This window comes from Arvicanthis niloticus, chromosome 1 (assembly GCF_011762505.2).
Source record: "Arvicanthis niloticus isolate mArvNil1 chromosome 1, mArvNil1.pat.X, whole genome shotgun sequence".
Classification (NCBI taxonomy): domain Eukaryota; kingdom Metazoa; phylum Chordata; class Mammalia; order Rodentia; family Muridae; genus Arvicanthis; species Arvicanthis niloticus.
In genome coordinates, this window is record NC_047658.1 from 83,386,624 (window position 1) to 83,408,416 (window position 21,793).

Below are 21,793 nucleotides of genomic sequence, written 5' to 3' on the forward strand. Positions count from 1 at the left end.
GTAGTCAAAGATCACCTTGAACTTCTGATTCTCCTGCTTCCACCTCCTGAGTACTGAGAATGCGGACATGTAGCACCATGCCTGTTTTGTATGGTGCTAGACCCAGGCTCTGTGAATGCTAAAATGCTCCCCACACACACACACAATCCTAGCTCCATGCCCAGACCCTGATGTCCATTTTAGGCGCATCTTTTCTAGTCACAGCTTTATCCTCAGTCTAGCCCACTGAAGCCTCCCTAAAGAGAATGTCTATTTAAATGAAAAGGGTTTGATGATTAATCTCATCAATGATATAATCAAAATTATAATACACAGTGAAAAAAAGCAAAACAAGTTTCTCAATGTTTTCATGTAGGAGGAGCTAAGGTGGAAGGAGTAAGAAGAGGAAGAGGAAAAGGAAGAGGAGGAGCTAGGAGATGGGAGAGAGATAAGAGAGAGGGGAACATGGAGGAGGATGTTCAAGTATCTCCTGAAGTCAAAGGTAGCTGGTATATCTAGGTTGGGTATTGGGTTACACCTCTGATTGAGTGGGCATCTTGTTATTGATCATTACCAAATATATAAGCCTTTGTATAATCTAAGCATTAGAGTCTCATTTGTACCGAGCCCACGTGGTTGGCAGGATGGTCTGGGCAATGCCCAGCCTTGCAGAGACAACATGGAAGATTGGCAGAGCCATCTCCCATGCTGGCTTCTCATGGGTGGCAGGGCTGGTATTTCTGGCTGGCCGTTTCTAGCTGCTGCACGCACTTGGCCTCTGGCCACAGAAAATGATGGCTGAGCTAGGCAGAGCCACCGAAGCTTAGATAGTCAGCTTGACCAGCAGCCATTTTAAATAATTACCACAACATTTTCAAATTCATGGCATGTTACTCTTTGAGATTCAGAAAAAGTAAATCAGAATTCCTAAGTAGTCTCAGAGTTACATAACTTCTGGTATTAAGCATACTTCTAACAATCTTTACACGCTATAATCTGAATAGCTAAATGTGATTAAAGAGTGAAAGATACTTGGTTTGGTACCATGGAGAATGAAAGCCTACAGGAATAGGAATGAAAATGAAAATATCAACCAGAACTCACAGTAAGGTAACTCCCCCACATTATTGTTTTGCCCTGAAAATGTGTTATACTTAGGGAGATAATAAAAGAGATTTATAGGAACTATACTACATATGTGAACTCACTAGTTAGCATTTTGTATTTTTAAAATATTATTTCTTGTTCTCCTTTCTAATGTTATACTCCACACACACATTTGTTTACTTATATACATGCATGTACCTAGAGTATACTGCATGTACTACATAGAGAACATGCAGGTTTTTTTCTTTATGTGATTGAGTGGTCTCACTTAATATTACATATTCTAAGTCCATCCATTTTCCTGAAATTTTTGTGATTTCATTTTTCTTCAGAGTTGAATAACATTGTTTTATGTATGTACCAGGTTTCATTATCTGTTCATCTACTGATGGACAACTATATTGGTTCCAATCTCTGCTATAGTGAGTAGAGCTGCAGTAAACATGGAGGTGCAAATATCTATGTCACAGAGTTCTCTAGGCAGCCATCCAGAAGTGGAATAGCATGGTCACATGATAGCTCTACTTTTAGTTTTTTTGAGGAGCCTCCAAAACTGATTCCCACAATGGTTGTGCCAGTTTGCACTCCCAGCAGCCGTGAGTCCTTTTTCTCAGTATCCTCTGCAATAGCCGTTATGACTGGGGTGAGTCCCGCCCCATTCAAGGAAAGGTTTACTGAGATTCTACATAATAGACTTACTTGTTCTTGAATTCTAATACCACTGAATATACAGTGGTATATATATATATATATATATATATATATATATATATATATATATTCAGCCCATACCTAGACTCATTTGAAGAAAGCTCAAATCAATAATCAACTCAACTTATTGAAGTACACTGGATATTCTATTGATATTCAACTACTGGATATTCTAGAGATAATTATGGATATTTAGTACCTACAAAGATGCTAAAAACAATAAAATATCAACTAAAATTGATATAATAAAAAGAAACTAAAAGTTGTGTTCATATTGACAAGCCTGTCAGGGGGTCAGTCTCCTCTGCCAAAGTGGAAAGTTCTCACCATGACCTCAAGTCTCTTTGTGGACCCTGCTTCTATTTATTCTGAGTTCCAATGGGATGGTCAAGTTGGATTTCATACATTGCATGTATCCTCACATCCATTTACATTCAATGGCCTGTATACATACTATATATGCACCATGCTTAGTTAGCTATTCAAGTCATAGCTTTATCTTCACTATAAGCCCACCCTCCCTAAAGATAGGGTTTACATAAGAAAAAAGTTGTTTATTCATAAATGATCCCATGTAGAATTATAACACATGATTGGAAGTGTGATATAAGCTTATCAGTGATTCCAGACCATTACTTTAAAATGTTTTCTGGTGAACCAAACCCCACCTGCTGGGTTCCCTGTGGTAGAGGCCTTCCACTACCAGGTTACTGTCTTAGTGTCTACAAAGAGTTGTCTGCTCTAGCTTCTGACTACAAAAGAGATTAAACTTCTTTATCATGTTGAAGATTAAGTGTCTAACACAGGAATAGCAAACCCAAAAGTTTTCTAAACTGCCTCATTATCTATCATAACATATAATAAGTGGGGGTTTGTGTATCAACCAAAGTATACACAGGAAAAAAAAGAAAGGGAGGGGGGAAAGAAGGAAAGAAGGAAGGAGGGAAGAAAGAAAGAAAGAAAGAAAGAAAGAAAGAAAGAAAGAAAGAAAGAAAGAAAGAAAGAAAGAAGCCAAGAAACCAAGAAACCAAGAAACCAAGAAACCAAGAAACAAAGAAACAAAGAAACAAAGAAACAAAGAAAGGAGAGAGGGAGGGAGGGAGGAAGAATGCAGGCAGGCAGGCAGGCAGGCAAGTAGGAAGGTTGCATCCTTTAAGCCCAAACTGTGGAGACAAGTTCTTAAGAGCACCTTGTGTTGTCACCATACAGTCATACACCTTTCATACTAATGTCCTTACAATCATAGTTTTCCAGTCACAGCCATCCATGAATCCCTGTGCAGCACATGAAATGATAAACTCCTTAATTCAGGTACAGGCAATTGGGCAAGGTTTTTCGAGTCTAACTCCCAGCTTTTGCACCTTTCATTCACTTAAGCTCAGACAACTTAATTAAACTCTTCATCTTTAATTTCCTTCTCTCTAAAATGGGAGCAATAGTACCACCAATAAAGAATCGACTGCACTGGGCTGTTATTAAATGCATGATTAAACATAAGACTCTCAGACCTGTGCCAGTTATATAGGCACTAATGAGGTGGTACAGGATTGGTGGCAGTGGTCAAAAGAAAGCCCTGCCAATCAACTGGGGGGCTTCTCTGCAAACACCTCCCTCTTCATGGAGGCTTCACTGTCCCCCAATGCAGTCTATTTCAGCTCTGGGGAGTTGAAAATTTTTCTCTTCATAAGAATATAAAATCTATTTCAATCTATAAATCTGTTCCATAAAAAATTCAGATTGAAACACTTTCAATACAATACACAGCTACCATAGCACCTTTCTACCTTATTTTTAGCAAACTCAGGAAAACATTCCGGCTTCCCTTACTTCTCCATAAAGATAATAGTTCATAGACAGATAAGAGGTGGTTTAGAAGGGTGGTTACTCCTACCACTCAGGGAGCATAGGCAGGTGGATCCCCATAAGTCTGAAACCACCCTGGTTTTCATAGTGAATTACAAGTCAGCTAGGGGCTACAGAGTAAGACCCTCTCACAGAAAAATTAAATTAAATTAAAGTTCAAATATTCTGATTAGTCTCCCTGAAGTATATGTCAGCTTGTTTTTTCTCTCTCCTAAAGAGTAGTGTACTGAGCAACTTGAATACTTTTTTTATTCTTCTGTTTTATTATTTTATTTTATTTTATTTTATTGGATATTTTCTCTATTTACATTTCAAGTGTTATCCACTTTCCTGGTCCACCCCTCCCACCCCCAAACCCCCCCCCCATCCCATTCCCCCTCCACTGCTTCAATGTTCATGTTCCCACACCCACCCACTCCCATCTCCCTGCCCTTGAATTGGCCTCCACTGAGGATCTAGCCTTCACAGGACCAAGGGCCTCTCCTCCATTGATGCCCAACAAGGCCATCCTCTGCTACATATGCAGCTGGAGCCATGGGTTGCTCCATGTGTACTGTTTGTTTGGTGGTTTAGTCCCTGGAAGCTCTGGGGGTGGGGGTGGGGGGTCTGGTTGGTTGATATTATTGTTCTTCCTATGGGGTTGCAAACCCCTTCAGCTTCTTCAGTCCTTTCTCTAACTCCTCCATTGGGGACCCCATTGGGAACCCTGTGCTCAGTCCAATGCAATGGTTGGCTTCGAGCATCCCCTCTGTATTTGTCAGACTCTGGCAGAGCCTCCCAGGAGACAGCTATATCAGGCTCCTGTCAGCATGCACTTCTTGATAACCACAATAGTGTCTGGGTTTGATGACTGTATATGACTGTCTTTGGATGGCCTTTCCTTCAGTCTCTGGTCTACACTTTGTCTATATATTTGATCCTGTGAGTAGTGAGTATTTTGTTCTCCTTTCTAAGAGGAACCGAAGCACCCACACTCTGGTCTTCCTTCTTCTTAAGCTTCATGTGGTCTGTGAATTGTATCTTGGGTACTCCAAGCATTTGGGCTAATATCCACTTATTAGTGAGTACATACCATGTGTGTTCTTTTGTGATTGGGTTACCTCACTCAGGATGCTATTTTCTAGTTTCAGCCATTTACCTAAGAATTTCATGAATTCATTGTTTTTAGTGCAACCTGAATATGGACAATACAAAAATTAAGCCACCCTATCAACACTGCCTTAAAGGTATCATGTTTTTAAGTTCTAATGCCATGACCAGGAAGTCTCCTAGATGGAATACTTAGTAGATTGGGGGGGGGGGGTAGTGGACTGTAAGCATTTTCAGGCAGGGATGCCTAATGGTAAACTCATCAGAGGCCAAGCCAACAGCTTAGAATATCAAGGCTCAGCTCTTGGCTTACTCATGTGTCTCCCATTTCAGGCAGCCACTAACTTGGAACATCACTGGGTGCTAACAATGCTGCTACTACTTCAACTCTGAAGCCAGGGAGTTAAAAGTGGTTTGAGACTTAGCAATTACAATTCGTATCTTTCAGTTTTGAGATGAAGAAATTCAAGTCAAGAATTAAGAGTGGCTTTCCTAAGGCCACATGACAAATTGGCAGAGATGAGCACAGGCTTTTGGTAAGGTAGCAGCCTTCTGATATGTCCCCAACCAGTCACACCAAGGAGGACAGCTCCACTACCCAGAAAGGATCCCCCATCCCCTTTCTTGACAATCTGAGACACTGGGTGTGGGAAGAATTATGCAAAAGTTGAACACGTTGCACAAGTTCTTACAAATCACAGGTCCACAGTGTGGAGAGGCCCAAGATTCCACAGTTTTTTCTCAAAGTCTGTTCTAAAGTCAACTCTATTGCCTCCTGCTAAGCTCTAGGCAGATGTTTTCTTCTCTCCTTTATCTAAGAGACACTGGGACGGTTTGAAAATTGACAAGTGTTATCATTGTGGTTGTTATAACCAGAAAGACAACTGTTGTGCTTAAAATTAGACAAACCACTCAGGCCATGTTCTTCAAACCTTACCCATCTTAACATTGAAAAGTACCAGATGCCAATTAGGGCTTGTCAGATCCATTTGTGCCTTAATAAAGATGTTTCTTTACAAACAGTGAAGCCCTTTCAAGGCCAAGTTAATCTAGGGAAGAAAGACAGGACAGATCACTTTACACAGTATTCACACTGAGTCTCAAGGCCTCTTCCAGCCCGACAATCTCTCTTCATTGGATTCTGTCTAGTACATGTTCGAATTTTGTGGATTTCACTGCAAAATTCTTCAAATGACTTTCTAATACATTAAATACCTATGATGAGCTTGACAGGAAACATGTGTTAATCTAGGAAAATATATGTAACATCTTAGGATTCTGATTTCAGTTTCTACAAGGAGAACAAAATATAAGCAGACTAAAAATGATTTCCAGAGGCTACAGTGTTGTAAAACATCCATCCATCCATCCATCCATCCATCCATCCATCTATGTATCTATGGACTTATCTCTCTATTTGCAGAAAGGGGAAAACTAGGCACTAAATGTCTCAACATTGACACAAAGCAGCAGAAAATCTAACCTGCCCATCAGGTCCCCTAGTGCCTGAAGCTCTGCCTTTCCCCTCCTCAGGCAATAAGCCTTCATCTGACTTGACTTGACAACCACATCGATAGCCTGCACTTTCTCTCTGAGAGAGAACTTTGAAATACCAAAAAGTAAGATTCATTCCTTAACCTGTTTTGCTATTCTAAAAATAACAACAGACCAAACCATTATATTCAAATTATAAACAAAGTATAGTAGTGTTTGTGCAAAATGAGACAGGTGTTATCAAAATGAAAAAATACAAAACAGCTGAAAACCAAATATTACTAATAAATTCAAGTGCAAAAGTTTCCTCAATTTCTTCATGGAGACAAGAAGAAATTAACTGTAGAATTCTGTACAAGAAAATATTCATAAATCCAAACCACCTATAGACTGAAAGCATGCCTATGGAGCTATTCAGTTAGCAGAAAAGTAGTGGTGTCCTTGATTTGTTTAATCCTAGGTACTTCTCAGTAATTACACAGACACACAGACACATATACATACACACACAGCTATACACATACACACTCGCGCGCACACACACACTCCAAAATAAAAATAATTGTCATCTAAGTGTTCTAACACTTCCTTTTCCATTTTGTTGACATTTCATGTCAGTGAATGTCTTCTGTGACACTACTATAGTCTATCTGTGCTTGAAAGGACATAAGTCCTATCAGAAATTAGATGAATTTTAGAATATTGTATTCAAGCTATTCTCAACACACTAGTAGTAGAAATAATTTGGAGTTAAATAATGATAAAAACAAACATTTACAAAATAATTTCCAATCATTTTTGTTAAACAAGATTTTCCATTTTCTAGAGTGCTAGTGAAATATAAAGAAGATAAGTGAAATACATAAATATCCATTTCCAATTTCAACCTGATTGTAAAATTTTATTAGTGAAGATTTGTAATTTATACTTTGGATCTAAGAATGTAGTTCACGAAAAGATATAAAATTGAACTCAATTTGCATCACCTAGAAAAATAATGCCTAGCAGTCATGGGAATGTAGTAGCACCAAAATAATAGTTTGAAGGTTAATATCACAATATAATAAATGTTATTTCATGGAAGGCTATGTTAACAAAAGGGAATAATAGCTTAAAGCTGTTCTTTTAAAAGGTTACCCCTCTCTTGGGAAACAAGGAAAACTTTTAATTGAGAAGGACAATCAAATGGTGGAATAATTTGCATATTAAAGTGATTAGGACACATTTATTGAAGGCTTGTCTAATGAAGATTGGATGTGTTTGTGGAGAGAACAGGGTGAGGTCTCTCCTGCTTGATGCAGAAGCTTGAGTCCTCATCAGAGCCTTTCAGACTCACTTCTGAATTGTGCAGGTGGGATTCAGTTGCCTTCCTGGAAAAAAAAACAGCTCCATTGGAATTAGAAAGACAGGCTCTGGCTTCTAGTTACAAAGCAGGGAATGACCACCACTGTCCTCCCCATCCCATCCCATCAGCCTAAGGGGTCTGAAGAGGAAGCATGCCCCTCTAAAAATTCAAAGTAGTCCTCAAAATCCCCATGTGCCACTCGATCCATACCCTCCTCTCTCTGCACATCACAGATGTGCAGGTTTCATTATTCCAGTTATTGTTTTTCATTCTGGTGAAGTGCCCACAGCCAGGCAAGAAGGGTTAGCGTGAAGAATTTTGAAGGAATGTATACATGGGCCCAAACCACCTGCAGACTGGAAACACTATGGAGTTCTACTTTAATCCCCCACCAATTTACGACAACAAATTCTAACAGGATTATTTTAAAAGTAAAAGTCTTCTACATTCAAATATGTTAATCCATCAGAAAAAATAAAACCCAAGAATCATCCTGTTCATGCTGTTTGTTCTGTGCCAGATTACACGAGTTTCTGCTGCAATCAAATCTGGCTTTAACTAATTATCATGGTACAACTTCTGCTCTGTAGAAGTGCAACTCCAAGATATACTTTCTACAATAAAGCAGCAACCTAGGGAAGAGCATTGTGAGATGACAAGACACACTCTGTGGTAGACCAGCAACCTAGGAAAAGGCAACATGTACACTAGTGGCACTCAGAAAAAGAAAGGAAAACTATTCATGGAAAAACAAATAGCATAAAATTGATTAGGAAAAAAATTAGGAAAAGATGGCCAAATCACCCAAACGACAAAACCCGAGATTGGGTGGAAATGTGTAAATGACAAGTGACATCAGTGATGGGGTTCAGTGCTCCACAAGCCCAGCCACTGGAGCTTATACAAACTGCAAAATGAGTTGTGTGTGAAATAGCCCAGCTCCTTGTAGACACCCTGTACACACAGTTCTACTATAGTGACAGAAAAGATATCAGGGACTGATTTTCTTCAAACCGTCAAAACCCAGAAGAAATACAAGTCTTTGCATGGATACAGCAAAGTATGGGATTCCTAGATTTTGGCAGGTGTTCAATATGTAGCCCACATGATCCCATGCTAATGACCGGATTGTGCTAATCAGTATGCATACCTGCTCTTTCGTGCCCGAGGGGAAGCCAACCATTGCAGAGCAGCTAGTGTTTCTGCTTCTGATAAAGATTTTGATTATATGCCAGGTAATAAGAAAACCTTTTCCAGAAAGTGTCTTTACAAAGAACTATGACATCACTAATAGGACAAAGTAGGACACGGCCACTCAGAATTCAAAAAGTGACAAAGTTTTCCTCAGGAGTGCTCCAATAACCTTTTTCCTTTTTATTTAAACAGCCAAGGTTTGAGAAACTCTTTTAGAGTATTGTGGAAGAAAAAAATAACAGAAAGAAAACACAGGGCATGATTCAGGCCTGAAAGTTACAGCAGAGTATCAGTGTGTTAAACACATAAGCATGCTTCCTATTTCACTGCCACAGCAAGGTTTAACAAAGTCCACACAGCAAAATGGGGTTTTACTCTGTAGCATAAACTTCAACTAAGTTTGTGATTAAATTTCTGAGATAATTTTTATAAAAAGAGACAGTATTGTTTGCTGATTTCAAAGTTATGGAAAAAGGGAACTCTTCCTAGATAATACTGTTAGGTGTCTTCTGGGTCACAGTTGGACATCTTCCCCTAATCAACACCTAAGTTTGAATTCTAAGTTGAATAAATATTCAAAACTAGAAAATAAGAATAGTAGCATGGTGGTTTGAATAAGGCGCATATGTTTGAATGCTTTGTCCTCAATTCTTTAGGGGACTTCTTTAGGAAAAACAAAAAACAACAACAAAAAATAACCACCTTCTACTGTGAAGCCACACCTCCAACAGGGCCCAACTACTTCAAATAGGCCACACTCCTAGACCTTCCAAACCTGGAGACTATGCTCAAAAAATATATACCTATGGGGGCCATTCATATTCAAACCACCACAGTGGGCACTGAGATTTCAAAAGTCCACACCATTCTCAATTCTTTCTCCTCTCTCTCCTCTCTTCTCTCTCTCTCCTCTCCTCCCTTTCTCCCCTCCTCCCATCCTTTCCTTTTCCTCCCCCTCCCCTCTCCTCTCTCCCCTCCCCTTTTCTCTTTCTCTCTCTCCCTCTCTCTCTGTCTTCTCTCTCCCTCTCTCTCTGTCTTCTCTCTCCTCTTCTCTCTCTCTCTCTCTCTCTCTCTCTCTCTCTCTCTCTCTCTCTCTCTGATTCATGCTTATAGATCAGATGTAGATTCTCAGCTACTACTATTCCAGTACCATGTCTGCCTGCCTGTTACCATGCTTCCTACCATCATGGTCATGGACCCACTTTTTGAAACTCCCATGAAACTGTTTCTTCTATAAGTTGCCTTGGGAATGGTGATTTGTCACAGCAGAAGAAAAGTAACTAAGACAAGAAGTAACTAAATTTCTTAAGAAGCCAAAATATTGCCAGTGTCTGAATTTTTCCCCAAGGGCTCAAGATATCGATCAGTAGACATAATCAACCAGCCCTTGGGCATAAGGACAATACTAGTCAAACCAGGTGAACCACACTTACTGAATTATAGCCCCAGTAAATATATTAAAATTAAATTCATCTGGATGGTACTTAGTACCTTAAATTACTAAATCTCTTTCTCTCACACATCCACAGAAAAAAACCTTGGCAACAATTCAACATTCTTAAATCTTTCAAAAAGAAGCAAGATGAGAAATCTTCTAAAACTCTGTCACAACATGAAGTGTGGCAGAAGATTAAATCCCCAGTGAGAATTCCTGGACTATGCTATCACACAATGACAACAACCCTGTTCCGAGAAATGGTACAAAGTCCACACCAGAAATTTTATGACTCCAAGTGAACTACAGAAAACACTCCAGTGCTGACCAGCAACTTTGCTTGGCTGAGGCAAGAGGCAGAGAAGCACCACAGCTTGCAAGCAGGGAAGCATTGCTCCTGGGCAGTACTGATGTGCATCAGTCCTAGGGTGGGCAGCAAGTAATCAGCACCAGATAAATTACACTTCCTAAACTACAGCCCCAATACAAGCAAAAAAAAAAAAAAAAAAAGCCATTCCACTTACATCTCTAAAACAAAAGGTTTAAACATTCTGGGCTGAGGGTATAATGTATTTTTTTTTTTCTACTTAATTAGATGAGTAGTTCAAACTCAGATATATGTAATAATATTTTTGCCTAAAATTAATATCAATATGATTGTGAATATAAATGCACAAGGCATATGTGCATGAATCCTACTTTAAATCTTATTGTCACGTTGCGAATTTTTTTCAAGAAAGATCCTGTGTTGGCTGTGGATGTGGCTCAATGAATAAAGCACTTCCTAGTAAGCAAAGTTCAAATTCCTGAGACTAACATAAAAGCCAGACAGGTAAGGTGGTCAGTTTGTCAACACAAAATTCCTGAGTCAAGAGCCTGGGGAGGTTAGTTAGCCAGACTATGCAAATTGGCAACCCCTGGGTTCAGCAAATGACCCTGTCTCAGTAAATCAAGTGGGAAGTAATGGAAGAAGACAACCAACGTCAGCCTCTGACCTCCATAAACATATATATATATACATGTGCATTCCCAAACATTAGCTACACACATTAATCCCACACACATGCATACATACATGCACTCTACACATAAAGACAGAGAGAGAGGCAGACCAGCAGTGTCTCACCACATTTTCATGGTCACACAGAAGTCACCATGGTTTGATCAGGAATGTGTATGTCTATCACCCTGTCCTGGGTCCTTGGCCTCTTTTATTTCACTCAATTTTGACTAACCTCCTGCCTTCCTGTGCTCAATGGATAACCTCCCAAACTGTTCACTCTGCCAGCCTCATCCCAGTTGTGCCTGCACAGTAGGCAATGTGATCTATTAGAAAGTTAAATAAAGCATCATTACTGTCTTGCTTAAAATTTCCCAATGGCTTCCCCTTGCACTTGAAACAAAGTTCAAACACTTCATTAGAACCTCTGAGACTCTATGATATGTATCATCTGCCTGTCTCCTTGATTTTATTCCATATCATTCTCTCCTCTCCAGACACTCTGCTGTGTTTTGTTGCTCAAATACACTAATCAAAAGATGTTTGTACTAACTGCTAAAGACACTATGCACTTTGGTTGCAGGACATTAAGAAATCTCAAATTGACTAGGAAACTCTCTTCCTAATGGCTAGCTTTCACAGTGCCAAAAGGTGCTGTTCAGGCTACTGTGGCAGAAAAGACATTTCCCAATACTGGACCCTGCATGTTACAGCATCAACCTGCCAGAAAAGATGTTTCCACTGGTGTGAGCATGGTATGACAGTTGTGATAGTAACCAACTTCTTTCTGATTGAATTAGAGACTTGCTCCATCAAGGAGTTATTTCTGTTTGATATTATATCCTTGTCAAAAGTCCATGACTTGAAAAATCATAGAACCTAATGGGGAAGTCTTCTGAGGCTGTTATACTAAATGGATGGTTGTCAAACTGTCCTCCTAATATTATGTTTATACCCATATAATTGTGCTGCTCCAACCCTTGGTCAGAGGAGCTTCTTATTGCAGTTGATAGTAGTTAATGCAGAGACCAATAACTGGTCAAAGTGCTGACTTCAGGTACTCAGCCATAGGTGGGTCACAACCTCACCATATCCAAGGTTCAGGAAACATCATGGAAGAATGAGGGAAAAATGTAAGAGACACAGAATGAGGAAGAGAGTTGGGGAATGTTTTGGGACATGACATGCTGGTGTACACATCAGCTCACATCAGTGATGGCTACCTGTATGAAACCTGAACAAGATCAAGCCAGTGAAAATTCCAGGGGCTGCTGAGGCTCCATCTCTATCAAAGAACCTATTGACAGTTGGAAACTGCTGATTCACTCTTCTGGAATGTGCCTACTGATAGGTGGTCTGTCTCCCAGTGGGTGGCTCTACATCCTTTCACATCTATTTAGCACTAGTTGCACTCAGGGAACTATTTTTTTAATACAAATTAGATTTTAATCAGGGAACTATTAATATTATTTATTAATATAATAATAAATTTTCAAAGAGGACATGAAGTCAGGAAGGAGCTGGGTTGGTAGTTGTCAGGGGGAATTGGTGAGAGGCGATGGCCAGGAAGTGGACAAATAAAAACATATTTTAAATCCAAACACTGTAAAAAATGAGAAATTATAAAGATTTTTGTACTTTTTATTATTACTTATTACTTACTATTACTACTTGCAAGTACTTTTATATTTATCATCCCTAAGTTTCTGTACAATTGACTTATTCCAAATTTCAGCTGAGAGTTCTCCTCTTTAGAAAGATTTTCCTTCTGTTGAATCATTCTCCCCTCACTGAATTTTCCTCATTGTTTGAACTGTCTGACTCTGAGACATGGTGCTATGTAAATTCCACTAAAACAGAAACCCGATATTATCACACATAGTCTTTGTATCTGGAACTGAGTAGTCATTCCAAATTCCCATGGCCAAGGATGATATGCCTCTTTAAATTGTATTTTAAAGCAAAAAAATAGGAAAAGAATAAAATTATATTAGAAGGAGAACATAGTATGGCATGTACCTCTCAACTCCTTCATTTGATACAAGTAGCTACATAGAAATACAATCTTCACAACACACCCTGCCCCACAAAATATGTAATTTGCAGAGAAGTTTACTAACAATACCTAGTCTCACATGTCCTCTCTACACTTTAAACTTTTGTGGAAAATAATTACATATAAGAACAAATATGGGTCACTGCAAGCTATCACAGAGATGTTCCTTCACACTGACATCAGAAAGAAATGTGCTGTGTACATTTTATTACGTGGGTGCATTGTTTATTAATGGCACAGGATCAATAAGAATAAAAATGCACATCACTGGATGGTGTCAATGTTCCTATGACAAAAAGACATTGGTACCCTGAAACTATGACAAAATCTTTTATATTGCATTGGTCTGAGGATTCCCTTCCCTAAAATTTCTATCCTCCTTCTGTGCTTTGATTAGTACACATTGTTTTTCTTTCTGGAAACTGTGTGGCATCTTTATCGAGTTTCCACTTCAAAATAAACATGATTCTAAGATGCAACTTTTTTTTCTAGTCACAGCATGGGGACTGGTTATTTTTTTTTTTTTTTTTTTTTTTTTTTTTTGGTTTTATACTTTTGTTTTTTATGTTTCCCAGGGAAACCCTTCTGAATTCAGTAGACCAAATACTGTCTAGGAGATGAGGACCATTGTAGAAACTGAATTACAGAAACTGAAGAGGTCCTGACAAATGTGTGTTGTAGTTTGTACAGTCATTCTTAGCTTTTGTTTGTCCACAGTATTTGACAGGATTGAGCTGATAGTAATTAAACAAGCAAGCAAACAGGATCCACAGAAGACAACTACAAATGTCTGGGCTCTTCATCAATGTCCTCTAGACTTCATAGTTAATGAAATAAATTACAATTTTACATCAGTCACAGTCTGCCTACTCCAACACACACACACTACACATAAACACACACAAACACACACTATACACACACACTCCATACAAACACACATTCACACATACTACACACACACACACACACACACACATTTTCAGGTCTGGCAGGAACATAAAATCCTTCCATTGTTTTTCTTTACAAGAAACAGAAGCTGCCTGGTGACCTGATCTGTGGCCTAGGTCAGTTCAGGTCCGAGGCTACGGTTGCCATGTTGTTGACTCTATCTGGTGAAGAGGGAACACAAAGGAAGTTTCCACATGCAGCTGCTATTTCCCATTTGTTAAATTCTTTTATTGCATCATATAAGTACACAGCTGGGAAATGCTATAGAGTGGGAGTTAAACAAATATTTTGGCTTTCCAGCATTTGGAGAACACAAAAGCTCCAGCAGAAAGCATAGCTAAAGTTTGGAAACATTTCTATGAGAATGGTCTCTTTCACACTAATCTATAACATGTTTGCAACCTTATACTACCATAAATCATGTGTAGCATAAATTATTACATATACATTAGTATCTATTTTTGACAAGTTCTGCATAACAAAAATTTCAGACTAATTTAGCAAAGCAATTTAGCACTTGCCAAAAATAAAGTTTTTCTTAGAAAAATAAGGAAAGTGTCCTCAGAAGAAACAGAACTTGAAGTATATTGTCCCTGCCTCTCCCCATACATTTCCAGTCCAGCTACTTTTATTTGGTCAGGCCTGCACACGGCATCAAAGCACAACTATCTTGAGCCAGTCCCTCTCTGTGCCCCATCTTTGTTTACACTAATCCAAGTCACTGTAATCTTTCATCTAGATTTCTGAAGCAGAAACCCCAGGGCCCATCCTTTCACTCTTGCTGTCTGCCCATCCATTCACTGTGCCACAGTTGGAATTATCTGTGAGAAACCTTCTTCAGCCCTTCAAAGGCTGTTCCCACTACACTCAGATCAAATCTCACCTCCACAATGACATCTCCAAGGCCTGTATGATATGGCTCCTATCTATTTTTTCCAACAACATCTGATGTATCTTCATTCATTATCTTCTGACCACAAATACCATCTTTCATTTCCTAAAATTAAGTTCTGGGTTTATCACCTCAGACACTCCATACATGCTGTTCTCTCCATGGATTTATTCTTTGCCCCACTCTGACTACTTTCTGTTATCCTTGGTTTGAGAGGGCATCCTATCCATCTATTCAAAGTTAGATTTGCCTCATTGTGCTTTCAGACAACATTCTGATCTTCTGCATAGCACACACAACTTCAAATATATATATATATATATATATATATATATATATATATATATATATATATATTTGCATGTCTGTCCCCTGTCCAAGAACACAAACTCCAGGCAGGCAGGCAGGCAGGTGTCACATCTGCTTCACCATAATACAGCTGTAGTTAGGGAATATGTGGCATCCAGAAGGTGTTCCATAAATATTTGTTCAAATAAAGACCAAGCAGAGTCTCAATTATCCTGCCTATGAGCAAAGAGCAGAGAGTGGATATCCATCTCAGCCATGCAGACATGGAATGAACAAGTTAAATTCAATCAGAAAATGTTCTTCACTCCTGCCTCAATATATATTTGCCTTCCCTTTCTCCTGGAAGATAAGTCTCCAGCCCAGAAAACTGTTCACTCTTGATTCCCCATGTATAAAAGAACAAAATGATGTCATTTGCAAGAAAATCTGGAGATCATCATGTTAAGTGAAGTAAGTCAAATACACAAAGACAAGTTTCCCCCATATAGGGAACGTAAGTTGAGTATGGTAGGAGACAGGGACATTGACCTAAAAGGACTATTAGGAAATTAGAATAGAAAAAGGAGAGGAAGGGGAGCTTAAGAAATGGGAGAAGAACAGGAAATTGTAATAAAAGTACTATATGCATTATGAAAATGTCATAATGAAATTTGTTAATCTGTATAATTAAGATGTGCTAAGTAAATAAAGTCTATGAATCATGGAGTAAAACTAAAATTATTGGAGACATACTCCATTCATCTTTTGAGTCCCTCCTCACGCCTATACTGTGTCTACAAAAATCATTTGAAAAAAAAAACTTTATCCCTCTGCAAGTTATTTATATCAATATGCTTATTTGTTAACAAAGGCATTTACAATTATACCTTGTTTTTTGTTTAGGAATAAAACTCTCACTGTCTACTATATTTTTTACTAGCTTAATTTTTGGTCACCCAAAAGTTAAAAAAATACAAGCTAGGGTTAAAACATATTAAGGTTCTGGTTTCTTTTAGATGATTAAAAAAAAATGAAGATTTTTGTTTTGGACTAGATAATTAATGTCCCTCCTGAGGTTTCTGTTTTGATGTTTAGAAGATAGAATTTACCATAGGAAAGCTGCCTACTCCTGTATCACTTGGCATGTTGTTTCTGCTTTTAGAGAAAATCTGTGTGGTCTGATTGGATGGTATGCAGGAGTCTTGAATGTTTCTTTGATATTAATATAGAGGCACGTGACTTGTAATTTAAAATGATAGATACAGGCATATCCTTATTGAAAATGTAGTCACACTATGATGTCATTCACGTAGACATGTTTGCTTAACTTAATTTTTCAAGATTAATACACAGCCACACTTCATTCGAAGAACTATTTTGTGACATTACTAAATTAATCACATTAAATTAGAATAGAAAGTATATGATAACTGACTACCCTTGTTTAAAAAGTAAATCAATATTCTTTTGTCAAGCAGACCTAACGATGGCCATAGCCTAGATCACCAACTGCTTTCCAAGTTTTCCCAGTGACCAGAATAACAACTGTATGCCTCATGTTTGATTTGGGGCCTGACCAGGAACATTCTGAAGCCTGTATTTTCCTTAAACGTCTCCTGATGATGAGGATATAGACACCACTGGTAGCAGTCACCAGACTTTCAGTGCTCACCATTCTTTGCTGAGATGACAGAACGCTGTCCCAGTCAGCATCTTGTTGAATGGTACTGACAAGCGTCGGCAGCTCCTCAGAGTGGGGTTTGTTGTGCATTATGGGGTGCAGAGGCAGATGGGAGGCCGGGTGTTGATCACTGCCCTCTTCCTTTTCCCTTGAGGTCAAATCCTGGGTCATTGTTTCCTCTCCATCCGCTGTACAGGCAAATGGAGAGGTGGCTTGCTTGGAAGACATTCTTCTGCAGAAGAAGGGAAACACCATGTATTAGAGGACTCTCACAAACAAATTAGAAGCTATTGTATTTGACTAATGTGAGAAAAAAATAAAAATCCTTGAAACAGAGAAATTGACAGTGTAAACTACAAAGGACCGTTGGCTTGTCTGCTATCCTCTTCTTTGCCGCTTCCCCTAACTGCTGCATACTTCCCTTACACAATCCTCAAATCTGATCTTTATAAGCGTTCATGATGTACAGTATATGTATTTGTATGCCCTTCCTCCAGGCTTCCTATTAAATTGTGAGTTTCTGGTGGCAAGGGTACTAGGGTTGGTGGTTAGCAATGAAAAGAACGAGTGAGTGAGTGAATGGACTAATGAGACACTCAGAAGAATGTCTTCAGAGAAACAATATCTAACTTTCTCACAGAGTGCTGAAAGGCAAAAAATTAAGCCTATTTAAAAAAAAAAAAAAAAAAAACAAACTGATTAAATAATTTGTCCTTCGCATGCTAAGCAAACTGGCCATGACTTCCTATCTTAAATCTTGATTGTTAGTGGCAGACCACACACCAATGGCCTATCTGAAGCTTTTCTGAAGACTTCTCAGATACATTAAGAATTGCTTCTTAACTTTTAAGTGTCCTGTTGACTGAATGGCTTCTAGTGTTAGATACATCTTATAGCAACTTTGTGGCATTTGAGTTAATTTTCTGAAATAATTATACCTCCATTTCATGTCAGAAAGTATAACACATGATTCATAGCATTTACTATGAAAAAATAAAATGCCTACTGTGCCTACTAAAGGTTAAAAGTCTATCATGAGTGGAAGTCTTCACAAAGAAACCGTCAAAGGACTGTGTAGTGGGGTCTTCATTTTGTGCTTCAGATGAGATCAAAAACCATGTCATACAAAATTATAAAACTCTGGGAACATCACTTTAGAAAGATGAATTTCTTAGTAAAGGGGTTAGTTACCAAATCACTAAAAGTTTACAAATTAATGGAAGAAACCATTTCCCCCTAAAACTTCATGTTGATTTTTATTTATTGTATTTCCTTTGAAGCTGCTGTGTAATGGAAGGAATACAATCGCCACCTTAATTGCTCTTTAACATTAATTGATTTCATACCATTTTTAAATGCACAAATCAGTTAACATAGGGAAACACATGAGCATTTTTCAAATTAGCAAATCATTAACTTGCCTGTACTGTTTCTACAGACAAATAAATACTGATTAAAGGGTCTAGAAATCTGAGATTAACAGTTAAATTTACAAATCTGTCACATGCTTTCATGAATATTGCAGTGAAGGAAATATCAAGTGCAAGGAAAAATAATTAAGTTAATTCCAATTTAAACAGTAGTTTTTATGTAGCAGCCCATGTTTCACATAGGATTTAACAGCTAATGCTAAATTTCTCACAATTAATGAGGGGGCTCAGAGTTAGTATCCTACAGTGAAAAACATTAATAGAAGATCAGCTAAACTAATTATGCACAGTTCTAAATAAAAGTATTACAGGCTTTTGAAGTGCTTTGAAACATATTAAAATGCTGATACCTACTTATAATAATCATTGTACAAATACTAAAACTTTCATCTATTTAGATGAGACTGGAAAATAGAATAAGGACAGTGTGCAGATGAATAGCTCTATTAACCCTAAAAAGAGAAAAACTGAATGTTCTAAAGAGCAGGTTTCAAAGACTCACATTCTCAGGTGACTCCTGTTGGTGCCAACAAATGGGCTAATACATGCACACATAGAGACTCATAACCAATGGATGTGTCTCGGTACTGAAAGTCACTTCAGAACCTACTGCACTGCCCTGGAAATACCATTGCAAAGCCAGGCAATTATAACTGTCCCGTAAGTTATCAAGCATCGGTCAAAGCAGCCAGGGTGTTCACGTTGTTCAGATAATGGGCACTTAGCCCTAATGTAATCATACACATTAAAAATGAATGAATGAGTTGACTGCCACCTTTTAGAAACAGTTAAATACAAGTGAAGAAAAAAGTCATAATCCAAAACTCAGAGTGACTTCAGTTCTCCCAACAAGCAGCCGCTTATTATAAAGTAATCTGGTGCCTTCCAGTAGCACTATCTGTGATTATCGCTTTAGTATAAATTAATCATGACACAATACACAAAATGTAAACAGTCTCTTAAGAATCATTTTGATGACAGACTATACTGGTTAACAATGGTGTACGATCCTCATTAAACAACCCTGCAGCTGTAAAAATAGACTCAATCTGTCCAAAGCTATGAGTTGAGTTTAAAGGCTGGTTGGTGAGTGTTTTTCTTAAGGAAGGCTGGGCCCTCAGTCTTAATCAGCCAATAAATTATTTCCTGCAATTACATTAAATAGAAAATTATCTTCAAATGGGGAGTGTTAATTGAAAATCAAAATTCAGAGGGAAGTTTAGAAATTACACGCTGAATACAATTAGTGGGGAGAGGCCTCACCTCTCTTTCATCGGCAGGCTTCTGGTGAACCCTCCAGTGACCCATCAGAAGCCTATTTACAGTGGCACACAAGCTGTCTTTTATTTTATACCCACAAACACGAATGTGTATCAAGGTTGCAAATACCAGCTCGGCTGTCAATATATTAAAGCCGACTGTTCATCCTCAGCTCCATAACCAGGCAGAGGAGTGGGGAGGGGAGAGAACCAGGAAAGTACACCTGGCTCCTGGGTTCATGCCTTGGTAAGAAGGTGGGCATGTTGTGTTCTAAGAGCACTTCTCAGATCATACTTTACATCCTTCTCTGTGCTTGTTTTATTAGCACTCTGGGCTATATTGTCCACAGAGGAAAAGAAAACTCATCAAGGTAGTTCCTTTTGATAAAATAGTTGAGCTATTTCAGTTCTCAACAGTAGCTTTGCTGTGTTATATTAGTCTAGGACAATGGTTCTCAACCTTCATAATGCAATTTAATACAGTTCCTCATGCTGTGGTGACCCCAGCCATAAAATTATTTCATTAATACTTCATAACTATAATTTTGCTACTGCTATGAATTGTATTGTAAATATCTGATATGCAGAATGTTTGGTTTGCTACCCAAAGGGCTTGTAACCCACAGGTTGAGAACCATTCTACTAAGTGATAGTTGTTTATTTTTTATACGAATATACACACAACTTATTTTTAGTGCATAGTTTTTTTTCATGGTTATATTCGTACCAGTGCCTGTACATGTGTGTGCAGGCATGTACATGTGGAGGCCAGAAAACAACTTGCTAGAGCAGGTTCTCTCCTTTGACTATATAGGTCCTAGGGATTGAACTGAGGCTGTCACTCTTAGCTGCAAGCTCTTCTATCTGCGGAGCCATCTTCTGTCACATAGTTTATTAAATAAATCATGGATTACTAATGGATCAGATTTACTAATGTTTACACATAAATTGTTATACAGTCTTTAATTTAACTGATTATGTCCTCATTCATTTCTTTCTTTAGTATTACCCTTTTTTATTGTTTGTTTTAAATATGGGGGCAGGGGAGGCATCAGAGATGCAAGAGGCCACTTGCCAAGTAGTGTAGTAGTGTATGTGGAGGCCAGAGGACAACTTTCAGGAGTGGGTTCTGGGAACTGAACTCTTGTCGGGTTTGCACAGCAAGCACTTGTGGGTAACTTCACCTTGGCACTCTTCTGCATCCTAGCAGTCCTCCTTGACACACTTTCCTCCAGGCACTGAGCTGTACTCTAGGAAGCACACTCCGGACTTTGGTGATACCCTGGCTCCCACCACTCTACCCAAGTGACCTGCTTTAGGAGTCCATGAATCAAATACACCTTGTTAATTACAGTTTGTCAGCTTTGTGTGTGAATTCTCACACTTGTTTTGAATACACTTATATACTGTCTATTACAACAGTGTTCCCACACATTCTACTTCCGTACATTAGGTAGCACCTTACCTAGCGAGTCCCACACAATTAACAAACAACAAAAACTCAAAATCCTTTAGAAAATGGTCAATTTTTATGTGACTTTACTTTGTTTTATTTTTGCTCTATTATAACTTAAAAATCATTCGAATGAATTGTTTTTTTAATTTGTATTTAAAAAAAAATATCTTCCTAGTTAAAGCCCCTGAAAACAGGGGTTTATAATGGAAGTGCTGACACAACCCTACTAAAGCAGCGCAAATGTTGCCGCTATAATACACAAAATCAAGTTCTATTATTCTCAACTCTCCTCGCTCATGGGATTTTTCTTTGCTGTGCTCCCAGCCAAACTGCTGAAGCATGAAAAATTTAAATGCAATCAAATGTGCCCAATTCTACTTTACTAGAACAAGTGTCTACAGTGGTACAATCTTAAAAGGAAATGCAACAGATTTGTTTGGTGTTTTTTTTAACTGTTTATTTATAATACAGTGCATTGGAGATCAAATAAAAGAGGAAATTACACTCACATGGTACTAGTGTATTGACTACACAGAGCACATTATAATCAGAGAGGAAAACTA

At 38.4% G+C, this 21,793-nt stretch overlaps 1 protein-coding gene across 20 annotated transcripts in view; it reads right to left on the minus strand.

Moving 5' to 3' along the window:
- Sox6 (SRY-box transcription factor 6) overlaps positions 1–21,793 on the minus strand; it is a 586,344-nt gene that overhangs the window by 294,992 nt on the left and 269,559 nt on the right. For all 20 annotated transcript variants that reach the window (XM_076941377.1, XM_076941314.1, XM_076941365.1 and 17 more), the window contains one exon: positions 17,077–17,317. In XM_076941377.1, the coding sequence (XP_076797492.1) occupies positions 17,077–17,313 (237 nt within the window). In that variant the 5' untranslated portion in view covers positions 17,314–17,317. The remainder of the gene's footprint in view (positions 1–17,076; positions 17,318–21,793) is intronic.